The sequence below is a fragment of the Dama dama genome, chromosome 5 (assembly GCF_033118175.1).
Source record: "Dama dama isolate Ldn47 chromosome 5, ASM3311817v1, whole genome shotgun sequence".
Lineage (NCBI taxonomy): Eukaryota > Metazoa > Chordata > Mammalia > Artiodactyla > Cervidae > Dama > Dama dama.
In genome coordinates this window covers 125,493,669-125,507,614 of record NC_083685.1, presented here as the reverse complement: position 1 = coordinate 125,507,614, position 13,946 = coordinate 125,493,669, and the positions used below count along the sequence as shown (strand labels likewise).

The 13,946-nt window shown below is 57.0% G+C and overlaps 1 protein-coding gene across 3 annotated transcripts; it reads left to right on the top strand.

The window, feature by feature from the left end:
• Nucleotides 1-1,160: 1,160 nt before the first annotated feature.
• CDR2L (cerebellar degeneration related protein 2 like) lies at nucleotides 1,161-12,335 on the top strand. 3 transcript variants are annotated; one of them, XM_061144883.1, is made up of 6 exons: nucleotides 1,214-1,270; nucleotides 5,257-5,367; nucleotides 6,787-6,899; nucleotides 7,218-7,366; nucleotides 8,565-8,729; nucleotides 9,788-12,335. In XM_061144883.1, the coding sequence occupies exons 3-6, from the start codon at nucleotides 6,861-6,863 to the stop codon at nucleotides 10,674-10,676; spliced, it is 1,242 nt and encodes a 413-aa protein (XP_061000866.1). In that variant the 5' UTR covers nucleotides 1,214-1,270; nucleotides 5,257-5,367; nucleotides 6,787-6,860; the 3' UTR covers nucleotides 10,677-12,335. The 3 variants fall into 3 exon arrangements, with proteins under 3 accessions (XP_061000864.1, XP_061000866.1, XP_061000865.1); XM_061144881.1 differs by lacking the exon at nucleotides 5,257-5,367 and having other exon boundaries at nucleotides 1,161-1,270; XM_061144882.1 differs by lacking the exon at nucleotides 1,214-1,270 and having other exon boundaries at nucleotides 2,611-5,367.
• Nucleotides 12,336-13,946: the final 1,611 nt, after the last annotated feature.

Sequence of the window (13,946 nt, the reverse complement as noted above, 5' to 3'; positions counted from 1 at the left end):
TTTATGCACTTTTCCACTGAGTTTTCTTATGGATTTGCAGGTGTTCTTTCTCTGTTTTGGATACAAGTCCTTTGTCGGATGTATTTGCCACATGTATTTAGAGTGGATTATGCTCAGGGTGCTTTAATAGTACCAGCACGTGGTATGTCCTAATAAAAATGAGCTACGCATATACTTGATTCTGAAAACTCCTTTAAGGAAAGAATGCTCGGAGAGGTGACACTACAAACGGTGTAAGTGGTGTAATTGGGGGTGTAAGTGGTGTAATTGGGCGTAAGATCTGGATCTCAAGTAGAGGGAAACAGGATCTTAAAGGGAAAGACTCAGAATGCGGGTAACAGTCAAAGTTCACCACTCCTAGCGTGAGGTTTTAGGCCACAGGCATTTAAACACAATTTCCTAAAGGTAATTTTAAATTAATTTTCATTCATTCCAAGAGTGTCCATGGAAGGTAGCAATGGGTCAGCCCGCTCTAGGCACTGAAGAGCCAGCTGAGAACGAGAGACAAGATCGTTGCTGTTAGAAGATCTACAGGGAGAGAGACAATAGGTAAACATCATAAAACGATTTCACACATTGAGATGTAAACTGGGGTGAGACCCTAGAAGGGAAGCGAGGGTTGGTTTAGCAGCAGCAGGACCGCCTTGTCGCGGAGATCCCGCCCTCGGCCCCGCCTCCTGTTTTGCATACCTCTCCTGACTGGCCAGCGACGGCTGGCTCCACCCCGCGGAGCGGGCAGCTCGGGAAGCGCGGGGCGGACACCGCCAAGATGCAGCGGCGGCTCCGGGTGTCGCCGGGCGGGCCGGGGGCAGCGCGGGCAGCAGCCGGGCTGGGTGCGCCCGCCGCGGCACCCGCGCGCTCCTAGCGCCCCAGACCTGCCGGTCGCGCCGGGGACCTCCTTGCCGCCTTCCCGCCCGCCGTCCCCGCCCCTCCACCCTTTGTGCAGCCGCCGCCCGGTGCGCCCCGCTCTGCAAGACCCCGGCCCGGCGGGCCCGCGGCAGCGAGCCAGCCCCGCGTGGGCGTCCGGCCGGCGGCCGATGGCGAGGGGGCGCGGCGCGGGCGGGGGCACTGCAGCCCGAGTCCGCGACGCGGGAGGCTCGGCCCGCCTCCGCCGCATTGTCCCGGGCCCCGCGCCCCGGCTCTGAGCCGCGCCGCCGCAGCGCCCGCCCGCCACCCGCCGCCTGCGGGGCCATGCGGAGGGCCGCCAGGATGGAGGACTTCACGACAGAGGAAGAGGAGCCCTGGTACGACCAGCAGGACCTGGAGCAGGGTGAGCGCAGGGGGCGGGAAAGCGGGGTGCGCCCCGCGACCCCTGTCCGCTTCTCCATTGTTGGGAGGAGTCACCCCGGGGAGGACTGGGCTGCACCCTGCGTGCCGGACTCCGAGGGGAGATGCGTCTGGAGAATGAGGACGTGGAGAGACGGTGGCCTGCCCCTGGAAAAGCGCAACCAGACCGGTGGAGACCTGCAAAAGTCGGGGGAGCGGTCTTCTTTCCCCAAACAACAGGGGCGGACATCACCCAGTTCGCCCACCTCATCTTAGAGGCAGGAACTGCCCAGGAGCCCCGGGTATGGTTGAGGGTCTGCGAATGCTAACTGGAAGTCTTTGGAGGCCAGGAGGCGGCTCCTTGGTTCTGTTTTGCTGAGAGGGGTTGTGTGTGGGAGGGGTGAGGGGAGGAAGTTAATCCCATTCTAAATCCAGCGGCACCCTTCCCAGCCAGGATTCCGGAGCTCACAGACTCCTAGAAAGTTTCCCCAGGTCCCTTCCCCTCCCCCCGGGGAGGTGATGGGGGTGCGGGCATCTTGCGGGTGAAGGGAGCGGAGACAACTCGGAGTCCAACCCGCCTTCTGGAGGGAAGAGTCCCGGCGGCCCTTCCCTGCTGGCCTTCTCCCAAATGGCGCAAGGTCTGGAGCAGGTCGGATTTGGGAATTCTGAGCAGTGCCCCAGATCAGAGCCTGAGTAAAGAGGGAGCCACGTTTCCATCTCTTCCATCTGAGGGCAAAGAGGGCGACTGGATGGGGGTTGGTGAGGTGGCCGGGGGTGACATCACTCCGAGGAGGGGGCGGGGCTGTTAGGACAGGAAGGAGGAGAAGGCTTGAGAGGGTCAGGGCCAAGGCCTGCTGGAGTCCAATCCACCCTCTCTTCCCCAAAATGCCTCATTCTGAGATGGTCAGAATTGGAGGGGCTAGGAAGCATATCCTAGAAGTGACCGTAGTCACCCAGCAAGCCGGGTGGGTGTGGACAGTCGGTGTGAGCCGACAGCCTCCGCTCTGGGTCTCCAACTCTGGGGCCCAAATACCTGCCTTTGGCCCTGTGCGAGGCATCTACCCTTATCCTGGAGGCTTTGTGTTTCAGCCCTGACCCACAACCCCATGTGACCAGATTTGCTGGTAGATGAGGCTCTGCCCTTGTGCTCCGGGCTGTGGGTTAATCAGAGCCTCTGGGGGACCAGGGTGGGACTGGGGGTGCTGGGCTGGACCCTGCCTCCACCCTCAGCCTCCCTGCCTGGAGCAAAATGCCCGATCCTGGCTGTAACACCCCCTTCCCCCATCCTGGGCCAACTACTCCCAAAACCTCACATTACACAAACACCTATCAGGCTCCCCTTGAGTGTCAGACACTATCCTGGGAGCTGGGAGCAGTCCTAGTCCTGGCCTCCTAGGTGCACCCAGGTAGGTGAGGTTGGGCTTGTAACTGAGTGGGGACGACAGGATGCAATGAGAGGGCTTCACGGAAGAGGTGGGCCTAGAAGGAAGGATTGGAAGCTGAGTGTCTGGGAAGATGGCCTCCTCAGAGGCAGATGCTAATATCATTGCTGTCTCATTCCATTCCCGCGCCCCTGAAGAAGGCTCTGGCACCATGCCCAGCCCAGATGTGGGAGGAAGGAGCCAGGGAGCAGGGCTGGCAGATGCGCTGCATCCGGAGAGGGAGGGATGCCGAGATGCCAGGGTGGCCAGGCAGCTAGGCTCTGGGGCCAGGGTCAGGAATGGGCCCCACAGGCCCCTGCTTTTCTGGCCTTGCTGGTCTGCAGCAGTCGGCCTAGCCTCATGGCCTGAGTAGCAGCTGGGTCCCAGCAGCAAGGAGGGAAACCAGAGACAGTCTCAGAAGAAATGAGAGCTTTTGACCAAAACCCCAACGTCTGCTTGCCAATGGCCAGGTGCGGGGCCGAGCCTGGGGACTTGGTCTCTGCCCTCCGGAGTCTCCACAGCCCAGCCCAGGAGGCAGGAATGGGATCAAACCAGCACTTGTGAGTGACCTACAGGGGCTCTGCAGCGGTGAGCCCTGCAGACAGCGAGAACAGACTTGAGGGCCCTCTGCTGAGAGACACAAGATTTTTGCACCCCCTCGGAGCTGGAGGGGGAACAGCCACACTCCCAACCCCCTACCCACCCCTACCGCCCTGGCAGAGGAAGGAAGGCCAGTGGTCTAGTGGAGACAGTACTTGTACTGAGGCACAGAGTGATGTGAAAAGACCTCCCGGAAAATGGGAATTATCCAGAGTGTCAGGAGTGGGGTTGGAGGAAGGCCCGGGCACAGCTACTGCAGCACCACCCCTGTGGGGCCCGGCATGAAGCACTGGATGATGGCGTGAACTTGGGCCAGAGGCCAGCCACGTGGGGGATCGGGTGCCTGTTGCTTCCCCCTTCCCTCCACCCAGTGCCCAAATTGTTTCCTGCCCAGCGCCCCCTAGTTGCCTCTGAGCATCCCAGGACGTGGTTTTTCTCAGCCAGCTCCATCCCCGCTCAGGATGGGCCCCAAATTTACTTTCAGATGCTTCGCCATCAGGTTCCTGTTTGACTTTGACGCTGTTCTGTCCTAGTGGAGGGAGGCAGTGGGGACAAACAAGGTCCTCAGTTCTTGCTGTGTTCCCTCTGCCCACTGCCACAAGCACCTGTAAAAATAGAAAAAGTCATTAATTATTAAGTGCTGGCACTCTCTCTGCCTGCCTCCCTCCCCAACCTTGGACCAGGTGTGGCTGGCCCTGTGGGTACCTCTTTCCAGGCTGAGAGATGGCTGCTGAGTCACAGATTTGAAGTCTTGGGCTCCTGACCTTGAGTCTCAGCCTTAGGGCCAAGCTCTGTCATGGCAAGGGGAGGAAGGTGAGCGGACCGCAATTCCACAGATGCAGAGTTCCTGACGTCGGTGCCCTGAAGGTTGTGAACAGACCCCTGCCACCCTGCCAGGTGGTAGCTGGCCTCCTCCCATCCCTTTTATCTTTGTGTGATCCCTTTCTTCCTGTGTCTGCCCTCTGTCCTTTTCCTCTCTCTTCCCCTGTCTAGGGGGCTCCATGCTGACCCCAACCAGGAGGGGCAGTGGGATTTCAGGGTTTCCTTTCAAAGACATCCCCCTGGCTCCCAGCCATTGTCTCTCGGGTTCTGGGGCATTGCCCCCAGGTAATACCTTGACTGGCATTCAGAGCCCACTGCAGGAGACCCCAGAAAACTCAGGTCCAGGCAGGGGAGATGCCAGTTCAGACTCAGTACCTTCCCAGTAATGGTCCGGTGTAACCATCATTCTGGCTGTGGCAGGCTGTTTATTACTCCAGATCCCACTCCCAGCCTAGCCAGCTCCTCTGTCCCCCCACTCCTGGGCCCCCTCCCTCTCTGGTCTGGGGTCTGTACCCTCCCCACACCTGTCCCCAGTCTTCATCTAGCTGGGGTCCTTTCCCCAGCACTTGGCTCCGCTCAGTCCCCTGCCCTGAAGCTTCTAGACTTCTCTCGTGATCCCTCCTGGCAGCTCTGACCAGCTTAGCTTCCACTGTGATCCAATTTCCCTGAAACAGTCTCTGAGATTCTCTCCCACCCCAAACTGCTTCCACCGTGTTCTCTTCCTCCCCTTCCTTGGAATCACTAGGCGGCTCTGGTCACATTCGCTGCCTTCAGCATCCCCAGTTTATAGTGTGACTGGCAGCCACCCCAGCCCACCCCACTGGCGGTAGGAATACATGCCCAGCTCAGCTGCTCACCTGGAAGAAAAAGCATAAAGTGCAAGTTGTTCTCGGCCCTGCCTGTGACCTTGGACTCTAGCCTAAATTTCAGGGGTTTCATGCAGGTCATCCACAGACCCTGTCCCCCGAAACCAAGGCAGGAGACAGCATCAGTAGCAATGGCCCCATTGCAGACCACCTGACCCAGTTCCCAAGGCAAAAAAAAAAAAAAAAAAACTGTGATGAATGTGACCTTCTGTTTTTCCATTTATACCTGAGTTATTTGAAAGGGTTTGTGGATGAGCCAAATGCTCGCCATCTCGTTACAGAGAAAAGGGAGCTGGTGTGCCTCCCTCATCATGAACTAGGGGTGGTTGATCCTGCTGAATTTCTACCAAGCTCACAGAAGAAATGAACCTGCCCTCTTCTTTGAAACCACAGTATGATTCTCGACTTCCCTTATAAATATATATTTAAATATAAATGAATTATATATATATATATACACACACTACCCTTTGCTTTTTAAAAAAATTTATTGGAGTAGAGTTGATTTGCAATGTTGTATTAGTTTCTGCTCTACAGCAAAGTGAATCAGTTAGATATATATCTACTCTTTTTTTTAGATTCTCTTCCCATATAGGTCATTACAGAGTATTAAGTAGACTCACCTGTGCTATGGGCTTCCCAGGTGGCATTAGTGGTAAAGAACCCACCTACCAATACAGGAGACATAAGGTGGTGTAGGTTTGGTCCCTGGATGGGGAACATGCCCTGGAGGAGGAAATGGCAACCCACTCCAGTATTCTTGCCTGCAGAATCCCTTGGACAGAGGAGCCTGGCAGGCTACAGTCCATGGGGTCACAAAGAGTCAGACACGACTTAAGCAACTTAGCACCCATGCACCTGTGGTATACAGTAGGTCCTTGTTCATTATCTTATACATTACCCTTTGTTTCTAAAAGGAGTTAGGCATATATATGTGGAAATATCCACTCCAAATGTCATGGTACCCTCACCCAACTCCGGACCCACTTGAGAGAATTTTTAGGGAATCTGGCACCTGCCACTTCCTTCTAACCCCCCTACTCCCCACCACACAGCCCCCTAAAGACAGACCAGGCTTTGAAGCCTGGTCCAGTTCTAATACCCAGCAAACCCTTCCACACCCTCCCCAGTTCAGTGAGCTCCAGTCGTCCTTCCAAGCCCACCTCCAAAGCTGCTCCTTGTCTGAGATTCCCACCATCTGCACCGTGGTGAACTCTCCTTTCCCTATCTCCCAGGGCACTTTGCCCCTCTGTATGCTGATGCTCTTATCACATTCCACTCACTCCTTTCAAAAAAGATTTATTACTCACCTGCTCTGTTCCAGGTATTGTTCTAAGTCCTCAGGGTATCAGTGTCTGAAACAGGCAAAATCCCTACCCTGTAAGCTTACCATTAGTCAAGGGGCAGGAGCAAGTTAATGAGCAAATTGTGGGGTAAGTTAAATGGCAATAGGAGCTAAGGAGAAAAATGAAGCAGGGAGGCCGTGGGGGTGGGGGAGGGGCGATTTTGAATCAGTGTTTGAGAAAGGCTTCCTGGAGGAGGTGACATTAAAGCACAGACTTGAAGGCACAGAGGGAGGAACCCTGGGAGTGTCTGGGGAGAGGGCATTCCAGGCCAATGCACAGGCCTCCTCACGGCTTACATCTCCTTCCAGGCCTGGAGTCTCCCCAGGGGCGGCCCCTGGGTCCTGGTTCTCTCCGGGTCCCCAAGGCTCAGCCCAGAATGAACGTTCAGAACAGGAATGGGAGGGGTCTTCTGACTCCATTCTCGGTTGCTCATGCTCCTCCCACCCTCTGCCCCCTCCCCGCCAGACTTGCACTTGGCCGCAGAGCTGGGGAAGACGCTGCTGGAGAGGAACAAGGAGCTAGAGGAGTCTCTACAGCAGATGTACTCCACCAACGAGGAGCAAGTGCAGGAGATCGAGGTGAGGGGCCCCCCGGGCCCTATACATGCTCTCTGTCCTATCAAGGGCCCCTTAGTCTGTGTGTACCTGTGTGCAGCTTAGGAAAAGGTACCCCATCTTAGCAGACCCAGCCTTGACCCAAAAGCCTTGTGCAGTCCACAACCTGCACAACTGTCCCAGGCAGCCCCGTTGTACCACCAGCTTGACCCCCTCCCTCCACTGCAGACGAATACCCCAAAGCAAACCTGTTCCTGGAAGTGGGAGGAGGGCCCAGGCAGAGACATTTGCCCCAACACAGTTCGGAAAGGTAACTATCCCACCCCTACCCCCACCCCCCAGTATCTGACCAAACAGCTGGACACGCTGCGGCACGTGAATGAACAGCATGCCAAAGTGTACGAGCAGCTGGACCTGGCGGCCCGAGACCTGGAGCTGACCAATCAGAAGCTGGTGCTGGAGAGTAAGGTGGCCCAGCAGAAGATCCACGGGTGAGGGCCGGGTGGAGGGCTGGGAACCCGGGTGTGGGATGGTAAGGGGGAGGCCCCAGGGCTGGGTGTACCTGTGTGTGTGTGTGTGTGTGTGTGTGTACACCAGTGGGTGTGACTCAGGTTCCTTCCCCCAAAAGCCCAGGTCTGGGAACCTGGAATGGTAGTGACTCTGCCCTTGTTGATTTGGGCTGGTTTAACATTCTGGCCACAACCCTTATTTAAGCACCAACTATATATCAGGCTCTGTTTTAGGGAAAATGTAGTGATGGGGATACAAAGACACTGTCCCACCCTCTGGGAAGGAAGGCAGGTACATGACTGTTTTATTGCAGTGCAAAGTGATAAGTGATAGAAGAGTGTACAAGGAACTGAGGAGACAGGGCTTCTCAGGTGGTCCAGTGGTTAAGACTCCAAGCTTCCACCGCAGGAGGTACAGGTTTGATTTCAGGTCAGGGAACTATGATTCCACACGTCGTATGGCCCAAAAATAAATATAAATTATTTAAGTGAAAGTGAAAGTCGCTCAGTCGTGTCTAACTCTTTTCTACCCCAAGGACTATATAGTCCATGGAATTCTCCAGGCCAAAATACTGGTTTGGGTAGCCGTTCCCTTCTCCAGGTGATCTTCCCAACCCAGGGATCAAACCCAGGTCTCCCTCATTGCAGGTGGTATCTTTACCAGCTGAGATACCAGGGAAGCCCAATTAAATAAAGTAAAAATCTTTAAAAAGAAAAGGGACTTCTGGTGGTCCAGTGGCTAAGACTTCGCTTCCAATGCAGGGGGCCCAGGTTTGATCCCTGGCCAGGGAACTAGATCCCACAGGCCACAACTGAAGATCCCACATGCCTCAACTAAGATCAAAGAGTCTCTGTGCTGCAACTAATACCTGGCACAGCCAAATAAGTAAATAAATACATAATAAATAAGTAAATTTAAATACATAAGTAGATAGATTAAAAAAGAAGGAAATTGAGGGAGGAGACACAGAGAAGTGTCGGCTTGGCCTGGGAGGTGGAGCAGAAGCGTGGGTCCTTGGCTGCCCAAGGAATTCCTCGTCTGACCTCAGCACCAGGCAGCATGACTCAAGGTTGCCTGTCCGGCCCTAGCCTCCAAGCCCCGCTGGGGCTGCAGCGAGGAGGGCTGGCCCCGCCCCCTGAGCGTCGCTCCCATCCGTGTGTCCCCCGCTGACACCCCCAGGCTGACAGAGACCATCGAGCGCCTGCAGACCCAGGTGGAGGAGCTGCAGGCCCAGGTGGAGCAGCTGCGGGACCTGGAACAGCTTCGCGTGCTGCGGGAGAAGCGCGAACGCAGGCGCACCATCCACACCTTCCCCTGTCTCAAGGAACTGTGCACCAGCCCCCGGTAAGCGAGGGCGCCCTGGGCCCGTCTCCATGGGTGAGGGGAAGGCAGGGTGGGCGCCGGGCAGCAGTGGGAGGAGGGCTATTGCAGAGGCAGGTCGTGGAGCTAACAGCAGTCAGCAGCTGGCGCTATGAGCCCTGGCCACGTGCCCACCACGCTGCTAAGTGACAATTCTCACGGCAATACCGTGAGGTGTGGTTTATCATCCCCACTACTCAGAAGCGGAAATTGAAACTCCAAGGTCACCTGCTTAGGAAGTCAGAAGTCTCACCCAGGAGGGACGAACCACTGTCCCTTTCGGTTCCCATTAAGCCTTTTGAACTGGGATGACTTACACGGTGGGTGACTTTGCTGGTGGTTCAGTGGCTAAGACGCCACACTCACAATTCAGGGGCCTTGGATTCGATCAAGTCAGGGAACTAGATCTCACATGCCCCAACTAAAGATCCTGCATGCTGCAATAAAGATTGACGATCTAAGACTCAGCACAGCCAAATAATTTTTTTTTTTTTTTTTAAAGAATACACACTGTGGATTTAATGGGTGTTTCAATAAAGGTCCTGGCAAGAGACAGTGCCCTGCCCAGGGTAACTGAGGACGAATCAATAAAGAGGTGTGGGCAAGGTGTGGGGGAACCAGGGGAACACTGCCCCACCCTGGGGTTGCAATAGCCAGGAGCTGGTACCATCCTGAGACCTAAAGGGACCAGGAGAAGGGAGGATACTGGAACTTAGAGAGCATGGAGCAGGCTTCCTGCCTGCCCCTTAGTAACCAGGGAGGAAGCCCAGGGAGAGACATTCCCCAGGACCTCTCTCTGCTCCCACCCCCGGACCTCCTGCCGACGGCTCCCATCGGCTGAACCCAAGAGAGAGCCAGGACACCTGGCTGAAGCGAAGAGCAAGCTCCCAGGGCAGAGAGCCAGGGGAGAAGGCCCGGGAATGACTCTAGATGGGCAGAGCATGCAGCCCCGTGGGGCAGAGAGATGCGGCTGGGCTCCAAGGGCCTGGCCTGCACGCACCCGCGCCCTCACCCTCTGCCCACCTGCCCCTGCTCCCTCCCAGGTGTGAAGATGCCTTCCGCCTGCACAGCTCCTCCCTGGAGCTGGGCCCGCGGCCCCTGGAGCAGGAGAACGAGCGGCTGCAGACCTTGGTGGGCGTGCTGCGCTCGCAGGTGAGCCAGGAGCGGCAGCGCAAGGAGCGGGCGGAGCGCGAGTACGCCGCGGTGCTCCAGGAGTACTCGGAGCTGGAGCGGCAACTGGGTGAGATGGAGAGCTGCCGCCTCCGCGTGCAGGAGCTGGAGGCCGAGCTGCTGGAGCTGCAGCAGATGAAGCAGGCCAAGACCTACCTGCTGGGCCGGGAGGACCACCTGGCCGAGGCCCTGCTGGCGCCCCTCACCCAGGCGCCAGAAGCCGACGACCCCCAGCCCGGCAGCAGCGACGACACCGGCCCGCAGGATGGGGTCTCCTCTCCGGCGGCCTCCCCGGGCCACGCCGTGCGCAAGAGCTGCAGCGACACGGCGCTCAACGCCATCGTGGCCAAAGATCCGGCCAGCCGGCACGTGGGCAACCTCACGCTGCACGCCAACAGCGTGCGCAAGCGGGGCATGTCCATCCTGCGCGAGGTGGACGAGCAGTACCACGCGCTGCTGGAGAAGTATGAGGAGCTGCTGAGCAAGTGCAGGCAGCACGGGGCCGGGGTGCGGCACGCCGGCGTGCAGACCTCGCGGCCCATCTCCCGGGACAGCTCGTGGAGGGACCTGCGCGCGGGCGAGGAGGGCCTGGGGGAGCCCAAGGCGGAGAAGAGCCTCAGCCAGCACGTGGAGGCCGTGGACAAGCGGCTGGAGCAGAGCCAGCCCGAGTACAAGGCGCTCTTCAAGGAGATCTTCTCCAGGATCCAGAAGACCAAGGCCGACATCAACGCCACCAAAGTCAAGACACACAGCAGCAAGTGACGGTTTCCCCCCATGGGTCAGGCCAGTGGGGGTCCCTCGAACCTGGGCCCTGCAGCCTCTGGTGAGTGAGGGAGCCCTTTTAGCAGCAATACACCCCCGAGGGAGGTTGTCCTCTGACCCAGGGAGCACGTGGGGGAAACCCACTCTCTGCTGATGATGGAGGCCTTCCTCGAGTCCCAGGACCCTCCGTCGCCTGCGCCAGCCCCCAGGCTCAGCCCACAGATTGCAAGCCAAACGTCCCCACTCCCCTGGGGATTCTCAGCTCTCCCAGCCCTGCCCCCTGACCCCCCGCCTTGCTCTCAGATTTGTGGCCAAGCTTCTAAAAGCCATTCTGGACCCGTTGACTTTTTTTTCAACGTTGGTTTCCCTGAGAGATTTTTTAGCAAGGCAAGTTCTCCCTGACCCCTCCTCGCCACAACTGGAAACACTTGAAGGGGGACCCCAGAGCCAGCTGTTGCAGGTCCTAGGGGTCTCCCGGACCACCCACTGCTTCTCCCTAGCTGTGACACGCTGTCATTCCCTTCGCACCAGCTGCCCTGCCTTGAGGGTCCTGACTAGGTTAGAGATGGCCCCTACCAGGCAGAGCAGGAAAGCCTGAGCCAGGCCTGAGCAACCCTTGATGCCAGTACTGGTGAGGGCGGGCTTCTCCCTGGACACTCTCAGCCCACCGCAGATCTGTAGCCAATCAACTCAGAGCCAGCCTCCCCGGGTTCCAGCCCCGGAAATGCCTTCTGGGTATCAAGCCTTGCAGGGGTCCGGGCGATGGGAGCTCCCACCTCTGCACGCCTCCTCTGACTCACCGAGCTTGGCCTCTGCCTGTCCCCATCTCAGGGACCATGATGTGTCTCGTTCACCCCCATGCTCCCCACCACCAGGCCCACCCCACCGCAGGTCATGAGTGCCACCCGCAGAATGTCCTGGGCGTGCGCCACCAGCCCATGGCCCCAGCATCCTCCCCTGCCCCCCTTTACTGCGCCCCCCCCAGGATGCTCACCCCACCCTGAGCAGTATTGAAATGGGACCACATGGGGAACGTGTCTCCTCCTTCCCATAAAATGCCTGCTCTTAACCTCTCAGCTTTGTGGGGGGCTTTTGAGGACCCAGGAGGGTCAGGGACTTTATCTTGTGTTAAGGCTTCAGAAGATCCAGCTTCAGCTAAGAGAGGCCCAGATCCCCAGTTTGCCCTTCAGGGCTCCCCATTCCTTCTACTGCCCATCCTGAGACCCTAGGGATTGGAGGAGGGAAGTCAGTGGCCCTGGCCTCTGTGCTGGGAGCCCAGTGGGGAACCTTCATGCCTTATCTGTTTCTAAGGGGTTTTCTTAACAAGCCTCCCAGCCTCTCTGGAGGCACCACGCTGCTCTCCGGGCGGCACTGTGATGAGACCTGTCAGCTGGTCCTTCCGTTCACACATCTTAGAAGCTTTTGTCCTTTGGAGCCAGACAGCTCCCTGCCCTCCGTGTGTCTCTGTCATCTAGGGTGGAGGGGGTGGGGTGGGACAGGACAGGTGGGGAAACGGCTCCAGCCTCTTTGCTCCCCACTTCTGTAGCTGCCGACCAGCGTCACCTTTGAAGTATACATGAGAGAAATATATTTACAAATGCTTTATTCTCTTCTTTAATAAAAAAAAAAAAAAATGCACCAGTATTCTAAAAGCAGAAATGGCTCTGGAGCCAAGTGGTCCTGTCTGTGCATCTCATACACCAGCTCATACACCAGCCTCCCATCACACGGGCGGGGGCACAGCCTGACTTCACTCCCTTGTGACTGGCAGCCAAACAGCAGACTCAGAAGTTTCCATATTTGTTGAGTGCCAGTCATGCCAGAAGTGTTGCCTTGCCAGGTACCCCATGGGGTAGACTCTCCTCGCTGTACCGATTTTGCAAATCCCTCCCCCCAACCCACACCTGCCAACAGCCCGGGTAACCAGAAGTCAAAGAAGATGCTCCTGAATCTTTGGGGGAGTCACTTTCTTGCACCCTTCTCCAATCTCCCATTCCTGAAAATGCGTTCAGCTTTGTGGATCCCAATCACACGTGGAAAAGCGTCCAGTCTTCAGTGGGGGTATGCTCAGGGACCTCCCACCAACCCCTGTCTCCCCCTACATTCCACGAGCCAGGAGCAACTTTCCTTGAACCCGGGAGGTGAGGACTGTGGTATGGGGAGCCCAGAGCAGGGTCCCAAACTGGCAAGGAGCTTTTTACATTATTGGAATAGCAAGGGGGGTTTATAGCATGCAAGCGGCTGTGGGATCTTCCAGTCCTGCTGTGGCCTGTCTCCAGTGGGCCAGAGAAGATGTCGTGTGACTCCCAAAGCTGTCAGACCTGAGAAGCAAAGGAAACTGGGGCCTGTATCCGGCCAGGCCTTTTAAATCACCCTTACCCTCAGCCACCTTCCCAGGCAGCGATACAACCTCCGACGCAGATCTGATCCTGAGACTCAGAGGTTAAGTCAGTAACTCAAAGTCACATAGGAACAGTCAAACACAGACCTGATTAATTCCAGTATGCGATACCGCGTGTTCCCTGTCTCCACACAATGATGAGTTCTAAAAGCCAGACTGACCTAGTGAAAGTTAGCCGCTCAGTCGTGTCCGACTCTTTGCAACCCCAAGGACTGTAACTTGCCAGGCTCCTCTGTCCCTGGGGTTTTCCAGGCAAGAATACTGGAGTGGGCAGCCATTCCCTTCTCCAGGGGATCTTCTGGACCCAGGGATCCAACCTGGGTCTCCCACATTGCAGGTAGACTCTTTACTGTCTGAGCCACCAGGGAAGCCCCTAGGGCACTCAAGACGAAAGGAAAATCCTGTGGACCCCTACATGGGTGTGGTACCCCCAATCACAGCTGTAGAGAAGGGTGGGTGTCAGCAAGTTCCTTGGCTTCCAGGAATGGCTTGATGGTCCCTTATCTTCCCCTCTTCTCACCCCTATGCACATCCCTTCCTGAAGCACCCTTTCAGCCTATGGAGAACCAGAGAAGGGAAGAAGGCTGGCCTCCGCCTTCAGCATCACCCTTTTAAGAGAACAGGTGGCAGCTCTCAGGCCTGTTTTCTCCCAAAAGGGCCTCAATTCTGGAGGGTTCATGGCAACAGCAGGTAAAAGGAACTTGCCAGCTGCTCCTCTCTCCACCCCAGGGTAGCTGGTTCCATTCTCTCTGCTGACCCCCTCCTCTCCCAGAATCCAGGCCACCAGATGGCCCGAGCAGGCTGTGTTTATTTGGGGCCATGGACACTGCACTTTTCCTATCACTCTGGGTCAGGCACAGAGCTGGAGC